The following is a 22503-nucleotide window of genomic DNA, read 5'->3' on the forward strand; positions in this document are numbered from 1 at the left end:
GGTGAAAGGTCCTCGTTAAGTTCTTGTAAAAATAAACCTCTTTGCAATATACTTAATTAAAAATCCCTCTGTTCTTGAGAATGGAGAATCTTTTTAATATCAACTACTTGTTGCTTAGGTTACCAGCCACCGCTGTCTTCAGCATATCACTTACAAGCTGCCCTGAAGTTAGCAGGGTCATTGAGTCCAACCAGGTTCAGTTCCTCTGTGCTCCTTTGCAGCTGAAGACCAAAGCTGCTTCTAGTTACAGATTTGTAGAGTGCACAATTTGGGCGAGCAGCGCAGCGATGCCACTAGGCTAAACTGTCAATCATTCAGGAGCATACTCCCCCTTTATTAAGCAGGGAGTTGGGAGGCAGGGCATATGTGTTCTTCTAAAAATCAATCATCATGAGACAACACCCTAAAACTGTGTTCCACTCCAACTCTTTTTACACATAAGTCTACCCTCTGTATAGTAACATGGGTAATGATGGTCACCTTTATAGTACAGAATGCCTGAATACCTTTCTTTTTGGCTACACATTTTTCAAACTCTTTTAGGAATTTTGATAAGATGAAGAATCTTACCGTTCTGAGCATTTCTTTTTCTGCACTATGCATTTCCTTGTCTCTGATGTTTGCGGGCATGGGGTACCACGTGCAGACTGGTGTTGCAGTATTTCACGAGTCCTGGTTTCATTTCCACGTTTGAAACCACAGGTCTTTCCCCTCTTTGTACATGTGTCCCACGAACTCCATTCACTGACTGAACAATGAACTATAGGAACAAAACATGGATGAAATATCAGACTAATGATACTAGTGACATACATGATGGTAGCAGATTAGCAGATACATTTTTCGAATGTTATTTTTACTTGTGTTTACAGTGAAACAAGACAAATGTCTAAATACTGATTATCTGTAGGATTATTTAGTATGTGTTTCTGTGTACCGCCTAATAACATCTATTTTAGACTGATATTAAACGTGGTTATTTTACTAGAATAAACCGTCTAAATTGAAGCTTTGTTAACATTTGCATTGGGAGTCTGTTCTAGAGCTACGGACTTTCACTTTTTTGGCATAATGGAATATACACTGTATTCTGTATTAACTGTAGTTTTCTGTAACACTGGAAACTACAACATCACCAGCAGGCTTCATAAAAATTCAGTAAGGACAGTTGTTGTGCATTAGTGCATTGTATGATGAGTTCAGCACTGCAGTGTAGAATTGTCTATATATAAACTGAAACCATCATCCAGATGTTAACAAAGCCTAAGGACATTATTACAATACCTTGAGGGTATGTGCACATGTTGAGTATTTGCATTCAGAAATTTCTGCACCATTTCTGCATCTATTATCGCTTGGCAGGAAAAATGCAGTGTACAATACGCCCGTTTTTTATGATAGATAATAGGTATAGACATACAGACATATAGGCTGACTGACAGACATATATACCGTACATATAATTGCAGAACCCCTGACATATTATAAAATGTATCTGTGGAGATTATTGGATTATTGGCTTTTTATGATTAAATAAGAAAGTAAATGAAAAAAATGACATGGGGACCACCATTATTATTTGTAAGTCCAAAAAGTGTCCAAATATTACAAAAATGACTGGCACTTCACATCAGATAACCACATATATCCAGACTAACACAAAAGTTGCCGAACGAAGACATCCAGAGAGTAAATAAAATATCAATGGTTTATTAATAATTATTAAAAAAGTCAAAATACACACATAAAATAAGATAGCAGAAAACAGGCGCACCCTAACTAGGGGGGACGCTGGGCTGCATTGCAAAATCCACCATATATAAGGTCAATAGTACATGGGTATGCATGTAGCTGAGTACCTTTAGATCAAATCAAGTGACATACTGTAAGGCCATGTGCACACGTGACCAACTTGTCAGTCAGTTTTCCAAGCGATGCTACAGATCGCTTGGAAAACTTTAGCATTCTGCAAGCTAATTACGCTTGCAGAATGCTAAAAAAACGCGAAAAAAACGGAAAAAAAACGCAAAAAAAAAAATGCGGATTTCTTGCAGAAAATTTCCGGTTTTCTTCAGGAAATTTCTGCAAGAAATCCGCAATGTGTGCACATGGCCTAAGAGTTAATAAGCATCCACAGTGCATATATTGCCAAATAAGGTACAAGCTATAGTGTCACACAATTGTAGAAAGTATAAAAATACATATTAATAGAATTCCACCTCTCGTGTCTCCCCTTTTCCTCATAGTTTGTAAGCTTGCGAGCAGGGCCCTTATTCCTCCTGGTATCTGTTTTGAACTGTGATTTCTGTTATGCTGTAATGTCTATTGTCTGTACAAGTCCCCTCTATAAGTTGTAAAGCGCTGCGGAATATGTTGGCGCTATATAAATAAAATTATTATTATTATATTATTATAATAGCAGACCAGTGTTGTGGAATGCAGCCCCAAGGAGACCACAGCGTCCCTCCTCACCCCGACGCATGTTTCGCATCCAGCTTCTTCCAGGGCCCTCCTGTTTTCGGCTATCTTGTTTTATGTTTGTATTTTGACTTTTTTAATAATTATTAATAAAGCATTGACATTTTATTTACCCTCTGGATCTCTTCGTTTTGGCAACTTTTTGTGTTAGTCCGAATATGTGGTCATTACTATTTGTAAGCAGCAAAGGTAAAGCAGACAGCTGAGATTTAATATTATCAGGCTGGGAAGGTCCCTGGTTATTTGACCTTTCTCAGCATAAAAATATCCATCCCGCGGCTACCCGAGAAGTTGCACATCACATGAAATGCGCAAATTCTGACACTTTGCTTTGGCTCTTCTCATTGCCCTGGTGCGGAATAGTGAGGCTGATTCCAGCTGTGAATTGTCCAAAAACACAGCTGACATCAAGCCACGGTGTAGTAATGGGGTGGTGTCTTTCAGACACCCCCATTACTAGCCCAGTAAAAAGAAACAAACATTAAAATATTTTATACAACGAGCCTTCCCCCCATGCTCCTTTTCTTGGCAGCTGACTTTGGCATCACCGTCATGGTGCATGATGTCATTGCTAGGGGCCCCCAGTCATAGGCACACCGACGTCAGCTGCTGGCCTCTGATTGGCCGGCGGTGTATATTGCAGCACAGGGAACAGGCGGGTTCGCTGGCCCCCCTCCACCTCCGGACCCCAATGCAGCTGTATCGGTTGTACTGGTGATATGTCCACCCTTGAACATGCACAAGATTTTTTTTTATAATTCTTCCAAAGAAGGGTCACTCTTAAGGGTGCAGAATGTGGTTCAAGTAATAGATCATAACAGACAATGCAATCAAATTATGAACAGAGGCTATGTTGTTAGAGGGAGAATATGCTGCATAACTGAACCAGTCATGAAGTTCTACTGAAAATGAGCCAAAACAGCCAAAGAAAATAAGCTTAGGCATAGACACATTTCAAACGCTGGATTACATGACTAATTTACTTTACATGTGTGCGGAGTCAAAGGAACGTGCAGTGACCTATGTTCAAGCAGAGTATGCATACATTCATCAAATCAAATGATTCAGTGCAGATCGCAAGCGCTACCTGCAAATGAATGCTTTCCTGCTTCAGACAGAATCAAGTGCACGTAAGATATTTAGTGTCAATATCGTAAGCAAAAATAGCGCACCTCATCGGCATGAGAAAGTAAAAACCTGCAGCGGAAAATAGTTTTCCATGTTCAGCCATGATTACATCGATCTTTGGGCTCAAACACTCGGTGCTATAGAGATATAGATATATAGATAGAGACATATATACTGTATGTATGTATGTCTACATGTACCCATAATAAAGCTGCTCTCAAGGTGCATCAAGTCACTTCTTAACCTATGTATGGCTTCCATTTTTGTATGGATGATTCTGGCATGCTCAATAAGATGTCACATATCTGAAGGAGTTCTTGTGTCTAGTATATATGGGACACCTCATGCTAAGGAGCTGCAAAACCTTAGTGCAGAGGGGTCAGCCATGTAAACGAGACATAACGTCCTTTAAAAATATTACTACAGGAACAGAAAAATGACTTATAGAAAATAACTTTATGATAGCAAAATCTGACTGGTTCAAGTGGTGGAAGTTCTAAAGCTAATTGCCAAGTGTATATATCCTTACAAAAAGATAACTTCCATAAACGCTGTAGCGTCTTTCTTCAGCATCTTTGCCATTTTAATCAAGGTGCAGTCAGTCTGAAGAATCATATTTCCAATCTTTCCTTCATGATCTAAGTGATTTGTAAACTCCCTCCCCTTTATTTTTCCAGCTTGAAAACCCAAAATGTGTGGTAAACCAGAAATGCTGACTCTACTTTATTAAAGGCAGATAGATTTAGTAGAAATAGTAGATACTACCTACCAATAGTACTGCATTCCATGCTGTGGTTATTGTTCTCAAACCCATCTGGACATGTGTCAAGACATTTCCCACTGTGCAAGTAAAATCCACCTTTACATTTTGTGCAGAAGCTTTTGTGGAAGCATGTTTCACAGTCAGATTTACATCCTGAAAGCACAGAAAAGACCTGTCAGTCAATATGGAAAACTTCAAGCTAAGAAACAAGTCATTCATACTCATAGACCATCAGGACACCACTTAGATAAGTCTTCCAAACTTTCTTCTTTCAATGAGATTGGCTGACCATGTGTTGTGTACAAGGCCTTCCAATAAAGATCCTTTTCTTCTGCAGGCAAATAAGCCGCTGTCAAATGAGTCTGGCAGTGGTTTACACCTTTTTTCCCATAGAGAACACATTATGTAATCTTTTTGGTATTGCAGTTATCTGCTGTGCCCTAGAGTTGCCATTTAGGGGTTTTCAATATAAAACACTTATATACTGTATACAGTATACTCGAGTATAAGCCGAGATTTTTAGCCCATTTTTTGGGGCTGAAAGTCCCCCTCTCGGCTTATACTCGAGTCATACCCAGGGGTCGGCAGGGGAGGGGGAGCGGGGGCTGTCTAATTATACTTACCTGCTAATGGCGCGGTCCCTGCAGGTCCCTGGTTCCCAGGCCCCTCAGCTTCTTCCGGTACTGAGCGGTCACATGGTACCACTCATTACAGTAATGAATATGCGGCTCCACCTCCCATAGGGGTGGAGCCGCATATTCATTACTGTAATGAGTGGTAACGGTGACCGCCCAATACAGGAAGAACCTGCGGCACCTGGGAACCAGGGACCTGCAGGAACCGCGCCAGGAGCAGGTGAGTATAATGGGGTGGGGGAGCGCTGCGCGATAGTCACCTTTCCTCGTTCCGGTGCCGCTCCGTCTTCAGCATCTTCTGCAGTGATGCTTAGGTCAGAGGGCGCGTTGATGTGGTTAGTGCGCGCCCTCTACCTGAACGTCAGTGCAGAAGATGCTGAAGACGGAGCGGCACCGGAACGTGGAGCAGGTGAATATAGCAAGTGTCAGGGGCCTGAGCGATGAGAAGTGATTATGTGATTTTTTTTATTGCAGCAACAGTAAATGGGGCAAGTGTCTGTATGGAGCATCTTATGGGGCCATTATCAATGTTTGTGCAGCACTATATGGGGCAAGTGTCTATATGGAGCATCTTGTGGGGCCATAATAAATGTTTGTGCAGCATTATATGGAGCAAGTGTCTATATGGAGTATCTTATGGGGCCATAATTAACGTTTGTGCAGCATTATATGGAGCAAGTGTCTATATGGAGTATCTAATGGGGCCATAATTAACGTTTGTGGAGCATTGTATGGGGCAAGTGTCTGTATGGAGCATCTTATGGGGCCATAATTAACGATGGGCAGCACTATATGGGGCAAATGTGTCTATGGAGCATTTTATGGGGCCATTATTAACCTTTATGCAGGATTATATGGGGCATAATTTAATAAGGAGCATCTTATGGGGGCCATCATAAACTTTATGGAGCATTATATGGGGCTGTTGATTCAATATCAATATTCAAATACACTTAACCTACTGATGTCTCAATTAATTTTACTTTTATTGGTATCTGTTTTTACTTTTGACATTTACCGGTAGCTGCTGCATTTTACACCCTAGCCTTATACTCAAGTCATTAAGTTTTCCCATTTTTTGTGGCAAATTTAGTGGGGTCGGCTTATACTTGGGTCGGCTTATACTCGAGTATATACGGTAATTCAAAATGGGTATTCTAAAGTATAGACAACCCTTATTCTGTTTTATGTAAGATGTGAAATGAAAAAAAACTTCCTGCCACAATTGCACTGTTCGTGGAAGCTCAGAAGCTGTTAATAGAGCTTCCATGGACAGGCTTAGCACGAGCCACTCCATATACCACATCCCAGGGGTTACCCGGGCCATCACCCTTTAACCCCTGTACAGGAATCTGGACATACACCGTATATACGGTACATATGTGAGTATAGTTATAACACTTTTTCTGAGTTTAAAGGGAAACCGACAGGTGATGCATGCTGCGCAAACCCTGGGCAGCATGTATCAGCCATTGACTGTACAATCACAGACATGTATGTTTGACTCTGAAACACTATGGCATTTCAGAAAAAAAAGCATGCTTATAACAGCACATGCTTTTTTCTTTTTTTGTGGAAAAAGAAACGTCATGAAAAATGAAATTGCACATCTACTGTATGTAGTTTTGTGTAGTGAAACTTAGTGATCAGTTTTAAAGGGGTTTGCTGTTTGCGATTTGATTTTATTAATACGTAGACTTTTTTTGTGGTTTTGTCCTTTTTTTCACTACTAGTAAAGCACACCCGTTCATCAGAGTTTCCTGCTGTCCTGCAATGACTGCACTCCCATTATTACGAAGATGCATGTAACTAAACCTGTCACTCAACCTCCTCCATGGCGTCTGTGGTAGATTTTTGTGGTCAGTGTGTTACTATTAGGTTGAATGATGTGGAAGGTCATGTATACACCTCCATCTGATGTATGGCAGTCCCGTCCTAATGGGGCTGAAGGCTGGCTGTGAAGTGAAGTGGAAGTTCTTCACAGTAATATGTTTATTTTTTGTGCTCTGGTTTCTAAGTTGCAAATATGCATTTTCTAAATCATTTCTCATGATATGCTTTAAAGTTACTGACCCTGTTACTTAAATACAGGGTGGGCCTTTTATATGGATCCACCTAAATAGAATGGAAATGGTTGGTGATATCAACTTCCTGTTTGTGGCACATTAGTAAATGGGGGGGGGGGGACTTTTCAAGATGGGTGGTGACCATTTTGGATCCAACTTTATTTTTTTTTGATGGGAAGAGGGTCATGTGACAAATCAAACTTATTGATACAAGAAAAACAATGGTGTGCTTGGTTTTAACGTAACTTTATTCTTTCATGAGTTATTTACAAGTTTCCCTTTGTTTACAGCCATTGACATGTCGCAGAGGTTAACACATGAAGAGCGGATAGAAATTGGGTGATTGCAGCAGATTTCCATGCAAGACATCCTTCAAAACCACCCATCTCCCATGCTACAGTTAGCAAACTGCTTGCCAAATTTCGTGAAACAGGTTCAGTGTTGGATTTGACAAAATATGGACACAAGAAAACTGTCACTAATGAAGAAACATCAGTGGCTGTCCTAGCTTCATTCAGCAAGAGCCCTCAGGGTAGCACTCGCCGCATGTCACTGGAGAGTGGCATCAGTCAAACATCCCTTCGGCGGATATTAGCTACTCACAAATGGCACCCTTACAAAATCCAGCTGCTGCAGCATCTCAACAAGGATGACCCAGATCTGTGTGCTGAATTTGCAGAATGGGCAAAACAAAAATTGGAACAAGACTCTCACTTTACACAGAACATTATGTACAGTGATGAGGCAAACTTTTTTGTGAATGGTGAAGTTAACAAACAAAACCATCGCTATTGGTCTGACACTAACCCACAGTTGGAAAGATCCCTCCAAGACTGTTGGAACACAAAAATTGATGGAATGGTATATGGGGTACAAAAATAGTGGAACCATTCTTCATCAATGGCAACCTCAATGCCACTGGATATCTGAAATTGCTACTTGATGATGTGTTGCCCTCTTTATGCACTGAAGATGGCACATTCCATGAGTTTTTCCAGCAAGATGGTGCACCACCACATTATGGGTGTCAGTTCCGAGCATTCCAACATGAACAGTTTCCTGGAAAATGGATTGGTCATCGTGGGCAAAGTTGAATAGCCACCAAGGTCTCCCGATCTGACACCCTTAGACTTTTATCTTTGGGGTCATCTGAAGGCAATTGTCTATGCTGTGAAGATACAAGATGTGCAGCATTTGAAACAACGGATACTGGAAGCCTGTTCTAGCATTTCTTCTGCGGTGTTGCTATCAGTGTGTCAAGAGTGGGAGAAGAGGGTTGCATTGACAATCCAACACAATGGGCAGCACTTGGAACACATTATATAAGTGGAGAACAAGACCAGCACATCCAAGCTAGTATGAACGCCAACAAAAAAAACATATAAGTTGAAAAAAGATAAAGGTCGCACCATTATTTACCAAGAATGATTACTCTAGAACAGGGGTCTCAAACTGCATTCTTCGAGGGCTGCAAACCACACGTGTTTTCAAGATTTCCTTAGCATTGCACAAGGTGCTGTAATCATTGTGTGTAAGTGATTAAATTATCACCTGTGAAGTACAAGGAGATCCTGAAAACATGACCTGTTTGCAGCCCTTGAGGAATGCAGTTTGAGACCTCTAGAACATTGAAAATGCATTACTGCCATAGAAAATAGGAAAAAAGTGCTATATAATTTACATATTAAATATTTATCTGCAAAAATTGCTATAAAAAAAGGTGGGTACTTCATGCATAAATTGGCCAATGTATGTGAGCCCAATTGCCATGTCAAGGCATCCTTCGTAATTGGGTCCCTGTCCTGTTTTGTCACTCACCTCTCCTGGGCAAAAAAAGCCTACAATTTATGGGTCAGGAGTGGACCAGCTAACTACCTAAAATCACCTGTGGCTATTGGGAGTGGGAGAGTACATGTCAAAAAAGGCTTAATACAAATAGAGAACAAGACCAGCACATCCAAGCTAGTCTGAACAGGCGCCAACCAAAAAAACATATAAGTTGAAAAACGATAAAGGTTGCACCATTATTTACCAAGAATGATTACTCTAGAACATTGAAAATGCATTACTGCCATAGAAAATAGGAAAAAAGTTCTATATAATGTACACATGAAATATTTATCTGCAAAAATTGCTATGAAAAAAGGAAGGTACTTCGCGCATAAATTGACCAATGTATGTGAGCTCAATTGTGAAGTCAAGGCATCCTTCACAATTGGGTCCCTGTCCTGTTTTTTCACCTCTCCTGGACATGTGCACTCCCACTCTCAATAGCCACAGGTGATTTTAAGTAATTAGCTAGTTCACTCCTGACCCATATATTGTAGGCTTTTTTGCCCAGGAGAGGTGACAAAACAGGACAGGGACCCAATTACGAAGGACGCCTTGACATGGCAACTGGACTCACATACATTGGTCAATTTATGTGCAAAGTATCTTCCTTTTTCAAAACAATTGTTGACAATAAATATTTCATGTGTACATTATATAGTGCTTTTTTCCTATTTTCTATGGCAGTAATGCATTTTCAATGTTCTAGCGTAATCATTCTTGGTAAATAATGGTGCAACCATTATCGTTTTTCACATTTTATAAGTGGTCATAAACTTGTAAATAACTCATGAAAGAATAAAGTTACGTTGAAACCAAGCACACAATTGTTTTTCTTGTGAAATTCTCAATAAGTTTGATGTGTCACATGAACCTCTTCCCATTGGAAAAATAAAGTTGAATCCAAAATATCCGACTCCAAAATGGCCGCCATAGTCACCACCCTGTAGAATGGGAAATAATTAGCCGAACACTGCAGTTGGTTTATTTGGTTCTGTTTATAAAGTAGCTATTTGCAGATTGAAGTGTAAAGTTAAAGTACATATTATATATGCTTTGGATTAGACTAAATTGAATTATTTGCATTTTACTTACTTTTACACTCGCTAATTCCTGGAGAACGTATCCCATAATAACCAGTCGGACATGAGGGAAGACAAACACCAACTTGCTTCATACCATTTCTTACAAGAGCAAAAAACAGTCTTGGTTTACATGTCATGCAGCCATTGTAATCCGAGCATGTGGCACATCCACCTTGGCAATTCTGGCTGATATTAGGATGCACTAAAAGACATAGAAGATATGAAAAATAAATACTTTTAGTAACCTTTTACTTAAAAAAAAAAATCTAGTTTTGCACAATTAAAAAGAAAAATGTAATTATAAAAAAATATATTTGAATATTATAAACTTATTTTTATGGATCTGCGTAGAGTCACCCATGGCAATATATGAGCCTCTTGTGCTTTTCATCTATAGCTTAATCTCAATTATTCATATAATAGGTGTTCCATTGTTTGCCATACCCTGGGTGCCAAACCACCTGTATGACGCCACACTAAATGCCTATGGTACTGCATGGGCACTCAGGGTAGTGTCATACAGGGCTGGTCATGCAGACAAAAAGACCAACGTGGTGTTCTACAACCTATCCTGGGCGTAACCATACAGTAAATTAAATAATTGAAGTCAATTTTTTTTATTTTGACTGCAAAAAACATACAGTTAAGTTTTGACAGAAAGTAGAGTTTGTGAAACTGTGCATCTAGTGCCAGAAGACAATGTATTGTCATCAGTGATAAGATATTACAGAAATGCAATGAAACAATGACAAATATAATTATAAACTATCCATTTATTTATTTTTATATCTTTCACCCTTGTCAATCATCACAGATAAGTCATATGGAAAATGGGACTGGATCTCCTCGAGAAGGTTCCCCTACTTTATGCGGTGTTTTTAAGGTGTAAAGATTGTACTAGTATATATATATATATATACCGCATTTTATATGTATGCATGTATACTTCGAAACGTGTTGACCAATAAACCACTTATACTAGGATTGTCATCCTTCATCCTTTCCACATGGCAGCACAGTGGTTGTGTGCGCATAACCTGACCAGGTGAGCACCATCAGACAATTCTTTTGACATTTTTACCCAGATAAGACCCTATTTGTGCTTTGTGTCTTTCCAGTCTTCTCTTATTTGGATACCAGAAAACTGGCATAAAACACTATGAAAGTCCCAAAATTTTTGCATACCACGAAGCTGTATACAATTTTTCCGGCTTTTGGTTTTCATGCACCACCCTTTTTTGTCCCCCTTCCCACTCAGGACCCATGGTAATGGCTATGAAATGTGCCACTTGGTTATGTCTAATGAGTCCCTTTATATACATCTTTTAAGTTTCTTTAATGTTATGCTAATTATTAGTTCTGTAGCTAAAGCATTCTTTGTTATGCTCCTTTTGTCAAGCTGTATACATTACAAACTGACATTCCCCTGCATTGATGTGCATTATTTTTTTCTTCTTTGTGAATGGATATGCTGGGTTCCATTACTAACATGGCGCCTGTAACCACATGTTTTAGTAGTGTGCATGTGCAAACATGCAAGTATGTGACACTTAAGCGAGTCCACCCTTAAGTGAAAATGGCCAAATTGTACCCAAACTGTCACTATTTTGTGTGTCCACAATTATTTTCCAGCACTGCCTTAACTCTGTTGAGCATGCAGTTCACTAGAGCTTCACAGGTTGCCACTGGAATCCTCTTGCACTCCTCCATGATGACATCATGGAGATGGTGGATGTTAGAGACCTTATGCTCCTCCACCCTTCATTTGAGGATGCCCCACATATACTCAATAGGGTTTAGGTCTAGAGACATGCTTGGCCAGTCCAACATTTTTCCCCTCAGTTTATTTAACAAGGCAGTAGTTGTCTGAAGGTTTATTTGGTGTCATTATCATATTGCAATACTGCCCTGTGGCCCAGTTTCCAAAGGTAGGGGATCATACTCTGCTTCAGTATGTCACAGTACATGTTGGCATTCATGGTTCCCTCAATGAACTGTAGCTCCCCACAGCTGGCAGCACTCATGCAACCCCAGACCGTGACACTTCCACCACCATGTTTGACTGTAGGCAAGGCACACTTTTCTTTGTACTCCTCACCTGAATGCTGCCATACACGCTTAACACCATGTGAACCAAATACGTTTATCTTGGTCTCATCAAGCCACAAGACATGATTCCAGTAATCCATGTCCTTAGTCTGCTTGTCTTCAGCAAAGTGTTTGCCTGCATTTTTGTGCATCATCTTTAGAAGAGGCTTCCTTCTGGGACAACAGCCATGCAGGCCAATTTGAGGCAGTGTGTCGTATGGTCTGAGCAATGACAGGCTGACCCTCCATATATCACCATATCTTCAGTTTTGTCCCATGAAAAGATATAATAAAATATTTACAAAAATGTGAGGGGTGTACTCACTTTTGTGCTATAGTTTAGGAGTGGACCTCTCCTCCTTTCCACTTCTACCAGTTTAGCAATATGGACATTCATAGTGGGAATTTTCAAACTCTTAACTCGGCGGTGACATAATTGTAATAGAGAAAGTGAGCCATCCTAATTATTTATGCCTATTAGTATCGTTATGATAAATCTATGCCCTTATTATTATGTTTATAATTATAAAATATGTAATTTTATTCACAAGCTGCATTTAGCATTGTTACACGGTGTTCATGTATTTTGACTATTATGCTAATGATGTATAATCATGTTTGTGATTAATCCACTTTTAAATATAAGTATGTGCACCTATAGTGCTGCTAGAGAAAGGATCACACTATGAACCAATACATTCCAATAAGTTTGCACTTTATTTTATGGATTACTACCTCCATTTGTTTTATCTAATTCAATCTATCCCATATCTATCTTTCCAACTAATATATGTTTATCTCCAAAATCCAAATATATACAGGAATGTGATCTACTAAGGAATGTAAACCACTAACAAGTTCACATTCAGCAGAGAAGGCTTGTGGTTACAAGCAAATTGCAATGGGGTATTTCCAAAAACGTTGTCTATGCCTCATTAGAGTGAAAAAGAAAACTGTGATAAAATTGTCACTGTGCATCATTCACATTCCCAACATATACCATGCAGAATTGATTGATGACACCAAAAAGATAACAGTTTGTAAAAGGATTGCCTGAGAATTTAGCGTTATCACATACTGAAATTTTGTGAAAAAAAGGTGACAGCTTATGTAATCTAAAGGGAACCTTCAACGGGAAAAAAGGAACATTACCTATTGTAAGTGCAAATGATTTAGAACTCTTTTATAGCTTTATTTCTAAAATTCTATCTTACTTTCTGATCACTAAGAATGCTATATTAAGTCACAATATACTGAACATGTGTATATTAAATGTGGGTTACGTACTGTTACTGAATCCCTTCAGCCATCATTATGCAATATATGCCTAATAAGTGTAATTTGGATATCACAATTATGTGAATGTATCTTGAAAGAATTTGATATCTTTTTGGGAGGAAACATTCATACTCCCTTAGAGGGGTTGTCTGGTCCAAATCGATAAGTCTGCAGTCACTCTTTGTGACTGCAGACTTACGAATCCCCGCTGCACTGCATGAATTTGCCGGTTTCTGAGCCGGGCTGGGAGGGTATGTATGCATTATACATACTCCCGGCCAGAGTCCATACAGTGAGCGCGACCTCACTACATATACAGTACCTTGCGAAAGTATTCGCCCCCTTGGAACTTTTCAACCTTTTCCCACATATCATGCTTCAAACATAAAGATACCAAATGTAAATTTTTGGTGAAGAATCAACAACAAGTGGAACACAATTGTGAAGTTGAACAACATTTATTGGTTATTTTAAATTTTTGTGGAAATTCAAAAACTGAAAAGTGGGGCGTGCAATATTATTCGGCCCCTTTAACTTAATACTTTGTTGCACCACCTTTTGCTGCGATTACAGCTGCAAGTCGCTTGGGGTATGTCTCTATCAGTTTTGTACATCAAGAGACTGAAATTCTTACCCATTCTTCCTTGGCAAACAGCTCGCGCTCAGTGAGGTTTGATGGAGATCGTTTGTGAACAGCAGTTTTCAGCTCTTTCCACAGATTCTCGATTGGATTGAGGTCTGGACTTTGACTTGGGCATTCTAACACCTGGATACATTTATTTGTGAACCATTCCATTGCAGATTTTGCTTTATGTTTGGGATCATAGTCTTGTTGGAAGACAAATCTCCGTCCCAATCTGAGGTCTTTTGCAGACTCCAACAGGTTTTCTTCAAGAATGGTCCTGTATTTGGCTCCATCCATCTTCCCATCAATTTTAACCAACTTCCCTGTCCCTGCTGAAGAAAAGCAGGCCCAAACCATGATGCTGCCACCACCATGTTTAACAGTGGGGATAATGTGTTCAGGGTGATGAGCTGTGTTGCCTTTACGCCAGACATATTGTTTGGCATTGTTGCCGAAAAGTTTGATTTTGGTTTCATCTGACCAGAGCACCTTCTTCCACATGTTTGGTGTGTCTCCCAGGTGGCTTGCTGCAAACTTTAAGCAACACTTTTTATGGATATCTTTGAGAAATGGCTTTCTTCTTGCCACTCTTCCATAAAGGCCATATTTGTGCAGTATACGACTGATTGTTGTCCTATGGACAGACTGTCCCACCTCAGCTGTAGATCTCTGCAGTTCATCCAGAGTGATCATGGGCCTCATGGCTGCATCTCTGATCAGTCTTCTTGTTTGAGATGAAAGTTTAGAGGGATGGCTGGGTTTTGGTAGATTTGCAGTGGTATGATACTCCTTCCATTTCAATATGATCGCTGGTGAAGTGCTCCTTGGGATGTTTAAAGTTTTGGAAATCCAGCTTTAATCTTCTCTACAACAGTATCACGGACCTGCCTGTTGTGTTCCTTGGTCTTCATGATGCTCTCTGTGCTTCAAACAGAACCCTGAGACTATCACAGAGCAGGTGCATTTATATGGAGACTTGATTACACACAGGTGGATTATATTTATCATCATTAGGCATTTAGGACAACATTGGATCATTCAGGGATCCACAATGCACTTCTGGAGTGAGTTTGTTGAACTGAAAGTAAAGGGGCTGAATGATATTGCACGCCCCACTTTTCAGTTTTTGAATTTCTACAAAAATTTAACATAACCAATACATTTCGTTCAACTTCACAATTGTGTTCCACGCCCACTGGACAGCCACTTCACTAGTCGTGGGATCGCTCGATACAAGTGTATGGAGCAAGGCCACACCCACTAGTCAAGTTCTGGCCAGAAGTATGCATATATACCCTCCAGTCCCAGCTCAGAACCTGGTGAATCCATGCAGTGCACAGTTTTGCTCTGGGGAGATTCATAAGTCTACAGTCACACAGAGTGACTGCAGACTTATCGATTTTCACCGTACAATGCCTTTAAAGATTTTATAGATGATTGTATCTAAAGTGCTACTTACCATCTGTCACACACATTAAAAAATATATCACACACACTCTGCCCTTTTGCTACTAGGACCTAGAACAGATGCCCCTATGCTATAGGTTTTTAGGTTTATAACTGTGCTGGTGAATTCCATTGTTCTGCACCAGCAGAACAGCTAAGTTAGTGGCAGTTCTCAATCCTTCACATGATGGAAACAGTGGATCCAGAACCAGATAGACTACGTGGTTCTTCAGGTTTTGTCATTGTATCTGAAGTTTTATTGAACAGAATTACTTAGTATGCTCCTCTATTCAGTAAGCTATTGTCAGAATCTGGGACGTAGACTTCAAATGCAATCTCCAACCCAGATATTGACATACTGCGCGTTTAGCTAAAATTAATAATATGTTATCATTTATGCATTAATATAGAAATGGCCATTGATGCTCATATAGTGTTTGCTAATAAGCAACTGCCTGATAACAAGTATTATTGATTAGTAACATTTCCACTAATGCTGGAGGAAATCATTACACTACCATGTATATGTGGAACTTTCTTGAAACCTTTGAATATTAATTATTGTAGAAACCCTTTATGGATGCATCTTTTTCGTTCCTTGATTTTGGATTTCTATTATTTTTTCTGTGTGACGAGCCAGAGTTTAATTTACCAGTGCACACAGCCATATGTGGCTCGTCTTTTGTGGAACTACTTGTATTTTTACATTGTACATTTTTGAGGTACTTAATATTTTTTCAAATATGTGGGGTTTTTTCCTTTGTGAGGAACAAAAATAACATGCAAAAATGTGATATTTTTTTGTCTACCATGCAATGTAAGTAAAATGATGAGTTCTAGTTTAACGTGTGTGTAAAATATACATGTATTTGGTCTTTTTTAATCTATTGTATCAGATTTAATTGATGCCTTTGAAGAAATAAGCTTTGTGGTTGTCTTTTAATCACCATTTGAACATTTCTGATAATTAGATTTTGGTGCACAGGGGACGGACTGTACACTGGGTTTTCTCCTCCATAGACCGGGGGTAGGTGAAGGGGGCCAGGAAATTACAGACAGGGAGAAGAAGACCCTGGGTACAGTCCGGCACCTGTGCACCAAAATCCAATTAGTCGAAAACTTCAAATGGCGATTAAAGAAGAACAACAAAGAGGATTTCTTCACCAAAGGTATCAATGGAATTAGCGTTACAGCTCCATTACAGCCATGGCTTTAATTTCTATTACATAATCATGCTGACAGGTTCTCTTTAAATTCAGTACATTTCAGTATTATGTGTACCAGTTGCCATAGCACAGTATGTCCAAAATTCCCATTGTGTTACATTAGGGCTATGGACATGTAGACATATGTGAGCAGATTACACTTGCTCTTGTTTATGATGTTGCAGTAGCTTGGGGCAGATTTATGAAGAATTATTTATGGAATAGTCACTTTTTGGTGCACTTTGAAATATTTACCTTTCTTTTTAACAAATGAGATTCAATGAGAATGTTAGGTTAATCTCTTCCATTCAATTTACCATCTTGTGTATCCAAATGTACATAGAAGGCATATATTTATTTTACAAAGGATTAGTATCTATCAATTACAGCAGTTTGCGTAGCGAAAGTTGTCATTTTCACATTGATATTCTACATTTTGCTTCGCTCATGGAACATATGATGTATTGTGATACAGAGGGGGAAGACACCATTGACAAATTGAGAAAAGTACTGAAAAACTTCCAGAGTTCACCTCTGCACTATAGCGCATCATGTCAGGTGTAGATGAAAAGAAAGGTAGGAGAAGGGCCTCACAGAGAAATCACCACCCGCTGAACAATGTCCTCATGGATATAGTTTAGTAATAATTTAAAATGATGTACTGTGTTGCAATGACTAAAACACAGATGGTTTAGTAAATGTTTGGTAAAGTGCAGTACATTGCTACCAGAGCTTATAATAGTTAATCCCTTCCAGCCACAGCCATTTTTTTTTCATTATTTTACTTTTTTTTAATTTCCTTCCAAGAGCCATAACTTTTTTTAATTTAGTTTTTGTCAACATAGCTGTATAAAGGCTTGTTTTTGTTGTAATTTTTAATGATATTATTTAATTTTCTATATAATGTGCAAACCAGGAACAAATCTTTGTGGAGTGTATCTGAAAGAAAACAGCAATTCCATTATTTGGGTTTTATTTTTAGGGCATTAACTGTGCTGTAAAAATTGCATTCCAACTTTCTTCTCCAGGTTTGTACAGGTATGGCAGAACTAATTTTAAGTTTGTTTTTTTTTGTTGTTGAAAAAAAATAAAAAAGCTATTTAATTTCTGAAACGATGGAGTTGCTTAAGCAGGATGAAAGGTAGTCTGTATTGGCACCATTTGGGGAATTTTGATCATTTTTTATCTTTTATTTGGAAGTCAAAGTGACCCAAAACATCAATTCTGCTTTTTATATAAACTATAGATTTCACTGTTTTTTTTTAGAAATTTAGAACATTATGGATTCTGTGATGCCGAATGTTTTTTTTTTGTTTGTTTATTTTTTTATATTTTGAATAGAAAAGGGGATGTGATGATTTAATTACTTATATTTTGAGCTTTTAATTATTCGAAACATTTTTTTAACCTTATTTAATACAACTAGGTACCTAATTGTTTTACCACGGGTACAATATACAGTTCTGCAATACTAGTATATTGTGTTGTGTAGTGTTTTTAGCTCCTTCCTAAAATGGCTAGGGCTTATATGTCTATTTATATGGCAGACACTTGTCATAGCTAGGGACTACTGGAGGCCAAGAAACTGCAATGGCTGATGAGGTGACGGAGGGCTCCACTTGTCTATTAACCACATCTAGGAGATTAAAGTTCCGTGACAGTAACAAGTGGTCTTGCACAGACAGTCAGTACCCGCCATTTATAGAGCTGTACAGCAATATAAATATGGAGAAAGTACAGATGACAGACCTTTTAGGCCTCATTCATACGTCTATGTTGCACGTATGTGTTTTTCACTGATACAACATGTACCCATTATAGCCTATAGGGCTGTTCGCATATCTGTGTTTTTCATGGATTGTGTATTCTTGCAAAACTCATGGTGACATATCGAATTTTTTCCGGTATCACAGCTAAAAAGTGCCAGTACATGTCTATGGGTCTGTGAAAAGCATGTACAGCAGAGGTGTCAACTGCATTCCTCGAGGGCCGCCAACAGGTCATGTTTTCAGGATTTCCTTAGCATTCCACAAGTTGCTGGAATCATTCTGTGCAGGTGATTAAGTTATCACCTGTGCAATACAAGGAAATCCTGAAAACATGACCTGTTGGCGGCCCTCGAGGAATGCAGTTTGACACCTCTGATGTACAGCACACGCAAGATTGCTGCATTTCTTTTATGCCTGTTCCCCCATACCTAATTTGTGTTTGGTGCAGATGTGAATTCTTGTTTTTAATGCTTTTTTTAAACTACTGAAAAGCTTTGAATATGGACTTAAAAATGGAATGGTGTTTTTTTCTTCATGCCTTTTTTTCAGAAGAATCCTATAGGGAAAAAAAGCACCATAACCTCAGCATTCTGCAGTGCCTTTACACACACAGAGGGTGTCGATTTCATGAAATCACATCCACTTTGCTTGGACATTCAGACCATGTTCACATATAGTGTAAATGCTGATTTTTGTCTGCTGGTTTCTTTGCACAGAAATTTAGCTATGTTTGACTGTTCAATCAAAGTTGATGTGATTTAATGAAAACTGCGCCCACTGTACATCTAAATACGCTGATGAACTGTGCGGTTTTGGTGCTTTTTTTTTTCTTTAGGAGGTATTTATGTGGAGCCTTAAAAAAACGCATGCCGAAAACTGCAACTAATTTTTTTAAGTGCAGAATCAAAACCTTTCTATACTCTAAAAAGCACTTAAAAAGGCGGCTTTACATTTGCAATAAAAACACATCAAATAAGGGAGAAAAAAAATATAAAAAATGTAGCAAAAATCAGAGATTGTTATTGAGTAGTTTGGTGCAGACACCTGCAGAAAACAAAAAACACAGTATTTATGCAACATGTGAACACGGCCTTACAGACACAAAAAAGCCAGATGTCGTATAGTGAAGCTACATAAAGATAACAAAGTTCTGGCAGCGACAACTGTGACTGAAGGAGCAAAAAATAAATCCACAGGTCCCAACTAAAGATGAGCATGACGCACAGATGACTTTGCACCATCCCTGGCTAATCAAAAGCCGTGTGGGGAACGCTGGAAGGTAGGAGATTTTCAGCCTCGAGTGCAGTCGCCCGGTACCACTGGCCTGAACGCTGGACTGGAGTCATGTGAATCAATCCACTCATCTCTAACCCCAACTGTCCCGGATGCAGCAGACAGCCCCGGGATACAGCAGACAGTCCTAGATTTAGATCTGTGCCCTGCTGGTTCGGGCGTCTGCTGAATGTCCCTCACTGCTTCCACCCCTCTAACAACGCCTCCTGCCAGGAGAGAAAGAAATGGTAAATGGGCATGTATTGGGGTGTGACCATAGGCGTGGCCAAAATTAGCCTCTGCGCACTATGCACACAATATAATTTATCCCTCTTTCTGATCTTTAGAAGTTGGGAGGTATGCATCAGACTCCTTCAATTGAAAGGCACTTCACATATTAATGCCTCCTTCACACATCCATATAAAAATTTGTACGTGAAAAAAACAGTACTCGTGTCAGAGTTTTCCATCACAATTTTCCATCCAGGTATCATCTTTTTATCATCAGTGTGTCAGTCTTTTTTCGGTATGGTTAAAAAAAGAAATAAATTATAAACCTTCTCCTATACTTCGCAATGTTAAACACCAACAGCACACGGGTGCTATCCATGTATTGGCCATTGTCATCCATGCTGCCGGAAAACAACCAACATGTCTCTAGTGTGTTTTGCATGAACACATTTTGTGCAAAGGTTATAATGGGTACGTATGGCATCTGAAAAAAACGGATACCACAAGTTTTGGAAACAGACATGGGAAAGAGGCCTAAATTTGGATTTCAATGGGAGTATGATAATCGTCAGGTCCAGGCTAAAGGCTGGGCCCCATTGTGGCATTTAGACCAAGGGGACACATGGTATAACAGCCCCATGTAGCCTCTGGTTTGGCCATCACTGTTATTAATTTCACTATGTCTTTATTCATACTAGTTTTTCTTCTGTTATTTCTGTTCTTTTTATAATGCCTACTGGTTCAAGTATAATATGAGGTGTTTTGCTTTACTTGGTTGTGCTGGTTACTGGGCAGATTTTAGAACCCCATTTCATTTGTGGTTCAGGGGGGTCAGTAGGTCATCAGTAGAGCATGTTTTAATTTTAATATTAATTGGTAGCAGGGCAGATATTTTTCTCACAGATGTCACTTGATTAGACAGTAAAAATCGGCGGGAAGGAGTTTCCCGATAAATACCTGGTGCTGAAGGTCTTTTCTGTCAGTCTGAAAAAGGAAGAGGAAGATCAGTGCCTCTCTTCCCTAGTTTATTTTTTTACTTTTGTCTCCATGTTTGTTGAAGGGGGGTTATTTTGGCCAGCTATTCTGGGTGGACTTGGTGATTGTTTAATAGTTACATAGTTATTAAGGTTGAAGGAAGACTGTAAGTCCATCTAGTTCAACCCATAGCCTAACCTAACATGCCCTAACATGTTGATCCAGGGGAAGGCAAAAAAACCCCATGTGGCAAAGAGTAACTCCACCATGGGGAAAAAAATTCCTTCCCGACTCCACATACGGCAATCAGACTAGTTCCCTGGATCAACGCCTTATCAAGGAATCTAGTGTATATACCCTGTAACATTATACTTTTCCAGAAAGGTATCCAGTCCCCTCTTAAATTTAATTAATGAATCACTCATTACAACATCATACGGCAGAGAGTTCCATAGTCTCACTGCTCTTACAGTAAAGAATCCGCGTCTGTTATTATGCTTAAACCTTCTTTCCTCCAGACGTAGAGGATGCCACCTTGTCCCTGTCTCAGGTCTATGATTAAAAAGATCATCAGAAAGGTCTTTGTACTGTCCCCTCATATATTTATACATTAACATAAGATCACCCCTTAGTCTTCGTTTTTCCAAACTAAATAGCCCCAAGTGTAATAACCTATCTTGGTATTGCAGACCCCCCAGTCCTCTAATAACCTTGGTCGCTCTTCTCTGCACCCGCTCCAGTTCAGCTATGTCTTTCTTATACACCGGAGACCAGAACTGTGCACAGTATTCTAAGTGTGGTCGAACTAGTGACTTGTATAGAGGTAAAATTATGTTCTCCTCATGAGCATCTATGCCTCTTTTAATACATCCCATTATTTTATTTGCCTTTGTAGCAGCTGCCTGACACTGGCCACTGAATATGAGTTTGTCATCCACCCATACACCCAGGTCTTTTTCATTGACGGTTTTGCCCAGAGTTTTAGAATTAAGCACATAGTTATACATCTTATTACTTCTACCCAAGTGCATGACCTTACATTTATCCCCATTAAAGCTCATTTGCCATTTATCAGCCCAAGCTTCTAGTTTACATAAATCAGCCTGTAATATAAAATTGTCCTCCCCTGTATTGATTACCCTGCAGAGTTTAGTGTCATCTGCAAATATTGAAATTCTACTCTGAATGCCCCCTACAAGGTCATTAATAAATATGTTAAAAAGAAGAGGGCCCAATACTGACCCCTGTGGTACCCCACTGCTAACCGTGACCCAGTCCGAGTGTGCTCCATTAATAACCACCCTTTGTTTCCTATCCCTGAGCCAGCTCTCAACCCACTTACACATATTTTCCCCTATCCCCATTACTCTCATTTTATGTAACAACCTTTTGTGTGGCACCGTATCAAAAGCTTTGGAAAAGTCCATATATACTACGTCCACTGGGTTCCCTTGGTCCAGTCCGGAACTTACCTCTTCATAGAAGCTGATCAAATTAGTCTGACATGAACGGTCCCTAGTAAACCCGTGCTGATACTGGGTCATGAGGTTATTCCTCTTCAGATACTCCAGCATAGCATCCCTTAGAATGCCCTCCAGGATTTTACCCACAGTAGAGGTTAAACTTACT

The 22503-nt window shown here is 39.3% G+C and overlaps 1 protein-coding gene across 1 annotated transcript in view; it reads right to left on the reverse strand.

Moving 5' to 3' along the window:
• Positions 1 to 22503, reverse strand: part of RSPO3 (R-spondin 3) — a 96852-nt gene that overhangs the window by 30375 nt on the left and 43974 nt on the right. Inside the window, exons 2-4 of the mRNA XM_077289421.1 lie at positions 9996 to 10187; positions 4376 to 4522; positions 571 to 760 (exon numbers count right to left, since the gene is read on the reverse strand). Coding sequence (XP_077145536.1) covers positions 571 to 760; positions 4376 to 4522; positions 9996 to 10187 — 529 coding nt within the window. The remainder of the gene's footprint in view (positions 1 to 570; positions 761 to 4375; positions 4523 to 9995; positions 10188 to 22503) is intronic.

Source organism: Ranitomeya variabilis, chromosome 2, assembly GCF_051348905.1.
Source record: "Ranitomeya variabilis isolate aRanVar5 chromosome 2, aRanVar5.hap1, whole genome shotgun sequence".
Classification (NCBI taxonomy): domain Eukaryota; kingdom Metazoa; phylum Chordata; class Amphibia; order Anura; family Dendrobatidae; genus Ranitomeya; species Ranitomeya variabilis.